Source organism: Rosa chinensis, chromosome 7, assembly GCF_002994745.2.
Source record: "Rosa chinensis cultivar Old Blush chromosome 7, RchiOBHm-V2, whole genome shotgun sequence".
Classification (NCBI taxonomy): domain Eukaryota; kingdom Viridiplantae; phylum Streptophyta; class Magnoliopsida; order Rosales; family Rosaceae; genus Rosa; species Rosa chinensis.
This window is the reverse complement of record NC_037094.1, coordinates 12,098,697-12,107,817: the sequence shown is the minus strand read 5'-3', so window position 1 is coordinate 12,107,817 and position 9,121 is coordinate 12,098,697. Positions and strand designations below refer to the sequence as shown.

The window sequence follows — 9,121 nt, the reverse complement described above, 5'->3', positions numbered from 1 at the left end:
AGAAAACTTTTATATGTTTATCTTATTTGGGTCGACACTTATAGGATTTGCATGTAATTGGTGCTAGGTTTAAGAACATGAAATCGACTTTTCGTTTTGTGTAACTTGAATCAAAAGTAGTAAAGGTTCTGGACAAGAATCGAATTTAATTGAAGAGGATTGCAATTAGGTGGACTTTTCCATAACTAAGTTGTACACTTGAGTTGATAGCCTTTCTCTATGTCTAATGCATTAAACATGTCATGATTGACTAGCTTTCTAGGGCTTGATTGCATGTTTGATAGGATTAATCTAGGTGCTTTCGCTTAGGTTAATTAGCATTGAAAAGTAAAATATGGGAAATCATTTGCTTTCGAATGTTTCACATGATCAACTCCTCTCTCATGACTTAGATGAACAATATTAGGGTTTGAATCAATTTTAATCATATGTTTCGGTTTTTGATCTTTGTTCTCTCACTCTATTTTATTTTTATGTTTTTGCATTTTAATTATTTTGTTAACTTAGTTTTATTTTCGAAAATCCAAAAACAAAATCCCCCCTTATTTTTGTTCACTTGTATATATTTATTCTTTATTTTATTTTTGTAAATAATACTTTATTATTTTAATTCTTTATTTGTTTATACAATTGTATATATTTATATTCTTTATTTTATTTTTGTAAATAATACTTTTCTTTATTTGTTTCACAATTACAAGTGTACCCTCAATCCCCGGATAGAACGATCCCTATTTGCTTATACTACTAACGATATTTCAGGGTTAAATTGCGCGCTTGCTTTTAAGCGCGTCAGTAGCCATTGGTTCTGCTAGACAAAGAAAATCCGGAGAATGCTTCTTAACCAAACTACGGAGCGTTCATCTTGTGGGGCTATTTGCAAGACCCCGAATATTCAAAAAAATTGCTTTCATTGAGATGATAGTAAAAAGTCAGCGCTCTGAGGGGTTGATGAGTCCTTCAAAGTTTCCTGAACTTTCTTCCTTAGACGTTTCCGTTGAGATTTCGTTAACACTTTAGAATTTACTACCCTTTGGGCTTCTAAAGCCAGATTAAAAGAAGCTTCACTAACACTCCCTTGCTCTAAAGCAACATTAACCTGATTCGACGAACGAATAAGAAGCCCATGTATCTGAGTAGCACTTGAATCACTCAAAGCACCCTCTTGTTCCTCCCCAAACAGTTGGTGCCAAGGTCTGCGCTCCGAAGGGGTTGATTGGTTGATAATGGTATTGCTGACATGAGAACCCAATGTGTCAGATATAGTACGTTCATCATCTAAAGAGGATGATGATGGATGAGACTCCTGCTCCATTCTCCCAGATGAAAGTTGATGTAACACAGGCTCTGCAGGTATATCCACACGATTGACTATGGTTTCATTGACAACCACATCAGCAATACGGTTAAGTTCCTGGTGCACAGCCTCTTGAATAACATTGTCAGAAAACTTTGCAATTTTGGCTTCCTTATTAGAATGATCATCAATAATAGTCTGTCCCGCAATATCAGAAGAACGCTGCTGAACCTGAGGCTTGGACTTAACTCTGTACTCTTGCCGAAATGGGTATATGTCCCACCTCCTTATAAGGAATCAATTCTTGAATACTCAGGAATTTGATTACGAAAGGGGGAGATGAGTTTAGGAATCAACTCATCCGGAATTAATACCGATTCCTTTCTTCTCCCATAAAAGTTTTCTCCGATTCATGATTATTTTTCATTCCAAGTAAGTAAACGTGCCATAAAAGGATTTGAGTTAACGAGTCCTAACGGGTTTAGCACGGCCCGGCCCATTAATTTGCCGGTTTTTGGCGGGCCGGCTTTTCTCAGCACGGATAAATAATTGGGTGGGTTCGTGCGGACTTTTAGCGTGAGGGTTTGTGGATAAACGGGTTCAAATGCCAAGCCTACTCTCATCCAGTCAGAAAAAAACACTTCCGACCCACCAAATAAAAATTGATTCACGAACAATGTGAGGAAGCTGGATGATATCACATGTCCCTAAATTGTCTGTCCCAATTATGTCCCACGAATAAAAATTTGACCCCTAATCACTAATATATCAGCCCACTAACTCTATTAACTTTCATTTATTTAAAAAAAAAAAAAAAACACACACACACACACACATAATAAACTTTTTCTCTTCCTTCATTCAGATCGATAGAGCCCAGAAGAGGTTTCAGAGGTCTCTAAAGACGTTATTCCCAAGTCCAAGCGTCGTAAAGGAGCTTTCAAACAATCAAACATGCAAGAGCAGTAACGGGTGTCCTTTGGACACAACCAACTTGTTTTCCCCCTCCCCCGTTCTCTCCCATTTTGGGTGACAGGTCTGGGTCTTCCCAGACAGTGTAGTTTTTTGTGGTGTGTTTTGTTTTGTATAGGTAGTACTCTTTCCTCGGTTTGGAGTTTTTCCTACTGGGTTTTATCTAAACAAGGTTTTAACGAGGTCACCATTGTTTCTCTTCTCCAACCGAAGAAGTTCTAGATTAGGTTGAAGAGAAGAAGTGAAGACATTTTTCCACTTCTTCCATTTTATGGTTATAAGTATTTTCTTGTGAAAGTACAGACAGCGCAGCTAATTAGTAGCGATGACTCTTTTATTTCGTGACTTTCATAATAGATTGTGGATTGTTATTTTGACTTTCCGGTACTTATACCTGTACTTATATCTCGATTGTATTTAGCAGTTTGATGCAATGCATTTCCTTCTCTCAAAAAAAAAAATTCAGATCGATAGAGCCCAGAAGAAAAAGTTTCAGATCTAAATCCAATTTCCCACTCTATAATGATATGCGAGATCAAGTCGGAGATGAAATGGGCTTATCTCCCTTCCAATTTCCTCTTCTACTACTTTTGTATCCTCATGTCCTGATTTGGGTTCAATTGAACTAAGGAGTTTATACATCTCCATCGCCAGGTTTGGAGATCTACCGAGCCCCCATTCAAATGGGACGTTTCCCCAATTTTTCAATCTTCTATAATGATTGAAGCCTCAATACGGGTTGGGCAGGTCTTCGACCGGGTAAACGGGCATGATGACGAGTTTAGGTTTTGGAATTAGACTTTGGTACTTCTTCTGGAACCAAAGGAGTTGAATACTCTGTCTCTGATAATCTGGGCCATTGTGAGAAAGAAAAAGGAAGAGACTTTGGGTTAGTGGAGAGCTTTTTGGTTTTGGAACATTTTTGCTTGATTGATGGAAGCCATGATTATCATGAGGAAGTTTTGGAGAGTAAAAGGCACTGAATTTCAGAGAAACGATAGGGAGTCCTGCACAGAGATTATAGATAGAAAGAAATAGGGCCAGTTCTGATGGGATTGGAATTTGAAAGATGGGTTTTTGGAGGAGAGAATATGATCAGAAGGTGAGGATGAAGGATATTAACCAGGAGAGACCAAGTTTAATTATTTGATATTTTTAAATTAAAAATATTACAAGTTAACATTGTTAAGTTTCTGTTAGTGGTGTGATTAAGTGTCAAATTTTTATTCGGTAGACATGATTGGAATAGAGAGTTTGGGGACAGCTGATTTCCCGTGAGGAAGTAGGTTCCATTTGTTTAGAAGTTAGAACACACAATTGGCCTGATCTCAGAGCTGGTAATAAACAAAAACAAACAAAAGTTGGTGCGTCCAAGATGACGAAGAAACCGAGAACATGATATCAATCATATTATTGAATTATTGATTTGTATATAATAACTAAATCTTGTACAGAAATTCTATGTGGAAAAAATAATAACTTATTGGATATTATTATGATAAGAAATTTGGGTTAACAGTAGAGCACAGATTTGTTTGTAGAATTTTCAAAAATGTCATTTTCCAAGGTTAGTTGGCTGGCCATTTTCTTGGGAGGGGGCACTTTTATTCAATTAGAATGAAAACCCACCCGTCTAATAATTATGATACCCCTTATCTCTTCTTTTACACTCATTGTTTATCAGTTGTGGAAAAGCATATAAATTTTGGTAGTATTGTAACGTCATGCAAGACTAGTGTCACTCACTGGTTTAGAGAGAGACAGCGAGAGACCAGGGAGAAAAGTGTTTGTGTATTCCTGGGGATAACTTTTGCGCAGAGACAGAGGACTCTGTAATATAACAGAGGAGGAATTGGATAAGGCTCTCTGAAAAGTTATTATCGTCTGTGGACATGGCAGCTCGGAGACTCTCCTCCTTACTCTCTCGCTCTCTCTCTTCTGGGTCTGCTTCTAAGCTTCTCTCTCAAGGTGACACCACCTTTGACTTTGTTTCCTTACTTTTAGCAGTCCTCTGTTTAGCTCTTGTGGGTTTTCTCTATTCTCTGTTATGCTGATGGTGTCATGCATTCTTTTAGCATATGTGTCTGATTTTCATATATGCTAGATTTTTATATTTCTTCTCATACCATATTTTCTCTTTTTGGTTTTAATCACATGGGAAGTGATCATCAGATTCCAAGATTTAATCTTTTCTTGATTTTGTAAGACCCCAGAAATGAAAAATAGTGATGTGAAATACTTCTGATGCATTAAGTCTGTAATATTTGTTTCTTCAATTTATGTAATGAAATTGTTTCTGAGGTGATCTTCAGGGAGAAGTGTCAGCAGGTTTAGCACTGCTGCAGCAAGTGAAGAGTTGATCACCCCACCTGTTCATATTGAATATACTAAGCATCTAATCAATGGCCAATTTGTTGATTCTGCATCAGGTAATGATCCTCGAAAGCAGAAAGAATTAACATTCAATCCATTTTGAAAAAGATGTAATGTTGGAGATTTTGTTGATCAGGAAAAACATTTCCAACCTACGATCCTCGCACCGCAGAAGTGATTGCTCATGTGGCGGAGGGTGATGCAGAAGATATCGATCGTGCAGTGGCTGCTGCTCGAAAGGCTTTTGATGAGGGACCATGGCCAAAAATGTCCGCTTATGTAAGATCTATTCCACTAGATTGGCATAAATTTAGTAGTACATTGTGCTGCTTTGTTTTTGTTTACAAATGGATGTTGATTTACTCTTGCACTGGATCAGGAAAGGTCGCGGATATTATTACGATTTGCTGATTTGGTTGAGAAACACAGTGACGAGCTTGCAGCTCTTGAGACTTGGAACAATGGCAAGCCTTTTGAGCAGGCTGCCCATTCCGAATTGCCAATGTTGGTTCGTTTGTTTCGCTACTATGCTGGTGAGAGCTCTAAAACATTTTGATTTGTTTTCTTTTTTCATTCTTTAATTGCATTGTTGGTTTTACTAATGATTTTCTTCCTTAATTCGTCCAGGATGGGCAGACAAAATCCATGGGCTAACTGTTCCAGCGGATGGACCTTATCATGTGCAAACGCTGCATGAACCAATCGGTGTTGCAGGACAGATTATTCCATGGAACTTTCCTCTGCTCATGTTTACGTGGAAAGTTGGGCCTGCACTGGCTTGTGGTAATACTATTGTCCTAAAAACTGCAGAGCAGACGCCTCTCACTGCCCTCTATGTGGCAAAGCTATTCCAAGAGGTAGGCCTAGCTACTCGTTAATTTGGTGTGTAAGCGCAAGTCACTTTATTCAGTTTGAGACTTATCGAGTCATTCCAAGTTACCATCCCTGGTAAACTTTGTTATCTTAATGTATTATACTTCAACTACATGTGCTTTGAAGGAGAAACTGTATTCAGTTCATACCATTGACAGGTTATAGATGTATTGTGTGCGCGTGTGCGTGCCTAGTTGGCCGTAAATTTGATTTAATGTATATAGTTGGACAAAAATTTCAGATCAATGCCTTTCTTATTATGTTGATTGATGCATTCCAAAATGGATCGAGTACTCTTAAATGTAATGGTATAGTGTCAAAGAGGTTATTTGAGAGTCTCTATAGTCTATATGTACTTCTGCTCGAGAGCAGGATTTCACCAGCATATAGAAACATCGAATGTTAACACTGGGAAGAGGACCAAATATAATATGATTGTGTTAGACTGTTCAGACTTCGAGTGCATTTTCATATATGATGTCAAGTATTTTAAAGCACTACTCGTTGACCTCCCATGAGTCTGTTTTTTCGGTTTTTTAACATGAAGTTTATATGTGCTTCATTTTTTTCGTCTCCCTTCCTCTTGTAATCTATTCAATATTCTCTATTGCAGGCTGGTCTTCCTCCTGGTGTTCTAAATATAGTTTCAGGTTATGGGCCGACTGCTGGTGCTGCTCTTGCCAGTCATATGGATGTGGACAAGGTATTCTTGAAGTACATATGTGAATTCAACCAAAAATATCAATTTCAAGATGCCAATCTCTTAAAACCATTGCAATTTTCTTTACAGGTAGCTTTCACCGGATCAACTGACACTGGTAAGATTATTCTTGAACTGGCTGCAAAAAGCAATCTTAAGCCAGCAACATTAGAGCTCGGAGGGAAATCACCTTTCATAATATGCGAGGATGCTGACATTGATCGGGCCGTAGAGCTTGCACACTTTGCTCTCTTCTTTAATCAGGTTCCTTTCAGTTACTTTCCTCATAGCCGGATTTGTAAGATACGAACACATTCTAATAAATAAATGTGTGTTACACACAGGGGCAATGCTGCTGTGCTGGGTCTCGTACTTTTGTACATGAGCGTGTATATGATGAGTTTTTGGAAAAAGCAAAGGCTCGTGCTTTGAAACGCATCGTTGGTGATCCCTTCAAGAAGGGTGTCGAACAAGGTCCCCAGGTACTGTCTCTCACTGATGATATCTTGTGTGACCAAAAAAGGCTGGTTTTTAAGTGATGCTTCCTCTTATCCTTGTGGCAAATGCAGATTGACTCAGAGCAGTTTCAGAAGGTTCTTAGATACATAAAATCTGGCATTGAAAGCACTGCTACCCTTGAATGTGGAGGTGAAAGATTTGGCTCCAAGGGCTACTTCATCCAGCCTACTGTATTCTCAAATGTCCAGGTACTTATTTGTTCATATAAAATGTACGGCTTCAGATGAGATGTATGAGGAAGTATCATTTCGTGACACGATTATTATTGATTTTGATCAGGATGACATGTTGATAGCACAAGATGAGATCTTTGGCCCAGTGCAATCAATTCTGAAATTCAAGTGAGTTAAAAGTCTTCCATTAGTTTGAGTGTCGTCTTATGTTTTGTTCCTGACATGACTTCCGCATTCTGTACCAGGGAGCTTGATGAAGTAGTACGAAGAGCTAATGCAACGCGCTATGGTCTTGCTGCTGGGGTTTTCACCAGGAACATCGACACTGCCAATACATTGACACGGGCGTTGAGGGCTGGGACAGTGTGGGTGAATTGCTTCGATGTGTTTGATGCTGCGATTCCTTTTGGTGGCTACAAGATGAGTGGGATAGGTAGAGAAAAGGGAATATACAGTCTTCATAACTATTTGCAGGTCAAGGCTGTTGTTACTCCTTTGAAGAATCCGGCATGGTTGTAAACCTCTCCACTGCACCATGCTCACCTCCCATCTGTGATCTATCTGCTTTGGATAAATAAAGTACTCGGGCCGGTCTGTAAAAAGCGATGATAGAAGTTGATGAGTTTATGGTAAAAGGAATTGCTTCAAAGGTTTTTGTCATTTTAAACTTTTTCTAATACTGATGCACTGTCTTGTAATAATCTGGCATCTTTGAGCATGTAGAAGTGATTGAACCACTCTTAGTCTTATCGATGTGAAGGTTAAACAGAAGACTTCAGACACGGTTAATCCTAATAAAGATAACAACTTTGGACCTTTGGTGCCAAAAAATATGCGAGTTTAGGAAATTTGCAACCTTTTTTTTTGTCTTTGCAGTTGTACAAATACTCTGAGAAAATTTAAAATGTGTTTTAAGGAATACTTTCATTGATGATCTCTGTATACAGAGGATTAGAAGGGGCAATAGTTGCACCCTTCTTTTATTGCTTTGAAAAAGAAACAATGAAAAATTAAAATTGCCGCTAGGGTTTGTGCCGCCTCCACCGCTAGTCAGTGTCCAACGCTCATTGTGAAGCAATGCTTTCCGGTAGCATTCTAGTATGGAATTGCAGAGGAATTGTCTGCCACGAACACAGAGCTTTTGTGGAGTTGGTGCAACTCAAAAAGCCAAACCTAATTTTCTTATCTGAAACCCTAGCACAACCGAAGCACATAGCCGCTCTCACCAATAAGCTTGGTTTTGTAGGACATATTTGTTTTGCTCATGAGGAAGGCTCGCAGGGAGTCGCTTTATTATGGAATAGGGAGATCCATGCCGACTTGCGATCAAAATCCGCTCATCGCATTGACGTGGAGATGTTTCAACCCTGCTACTTACCGTTTCACAGGTATTTATGGTTTTGCTGCAAGGGGTGATCGAAATCATACATGGCAGCTGATTCGTACCCTTGCTGTAGAATCTTGTGCCCTACCGTGGCTCATGGCGGGGGATTTCAATGAGATCTTTAGTCAAGCAGATAAATCAGGAGTACCCAGAGCTCCTGCACCGATGCCTGCCTTCAGGCAAACGATGAATGATTGTGGTTTGCATGATATGGGATTTATTGGAAGCAAATACACTTGGTCCAATAAGTTCACAAAGGAATGTCTTGATAGGAGCACAAAGTGTGACTTTTAAAATATGTATTTTCCCTCATTTGGCTAAGTTTTAATTACTAACTCTTAACATAGTTTCTGTTTTTAGGTACTTTAAAGACAGAAATGAAGAAAAAATGCGAAAAAGAGCAGAAATGAGAGTAAATGAAGGATAAGTCATTTTAGAAACTTTCCTCTTTCATTTTAGGAAATATTTCCTATTTTGTTTTAGGGAACTATTTTCCTTTGAACTTTCCTATTTCTAATTTTTCAGTTTTAAGGAGAGAATTTAGGAGTCCATCCCATTGAGGACTCTTGAGTGATGAAATCAAGGAAACTTGAAGGAGAAGATGAAGCACAAAAATAAACATGAAATCAAGGAGTTTTATTCACATAAATTCTCCTTATTTCGTGGAGATAAAAGGAGTTCATTGTATGCACAACTCTTGGAAGAAGAAATTAATGCAATTCAAAAAGGAGGGAAAGTTGGAGTCTGCCGTGAAAAATTCTAGGGAATTTAAGAGGATATATCGTGTACTCCTTATGGAATAAAATCAGAAAATACTAGAGAGGAATAAG

General features: G+C 38.5%; 1 protein-coding gene across 1 annotated transcript; it reads left to right on the top strand.

Moving 5' to 3' along the window:
- Nucleotides 1-3,987: 3,987 nt before the first annotated feature.
- LOC112178817 (aldehyde dehydrogenase family 2 member B4, mitochondrial) lies at nt 3,988-7,721 on the top strand. The gene is made up of 11 exons (XM_024317046.2): nt 3,988-4,237; nt 4,582-4,698; nt 4,779-4,921; nt 5,022-5,175; nt 5,270-5,499; nt 6,129-6,218; nt 6,306-6,479; nt 6,560-6,697; nt 6,785-6,922; nt 7,014-7,075; nt 7,153-7,721. Exons 1-11 carry the CDS (start codon nt 4,162-4,164, stop codon nt 7,424-7,426), a joined length of 1,596 nt encoding a protein of 531 aa, XP_024172814.1. The 5' UTR covers nt 3,988-4,161; the 3' UTR covers nt 7,427-7,721.
- Nucleotides 7,722-9,121: the final 1,400 nt, after the last annotated feature.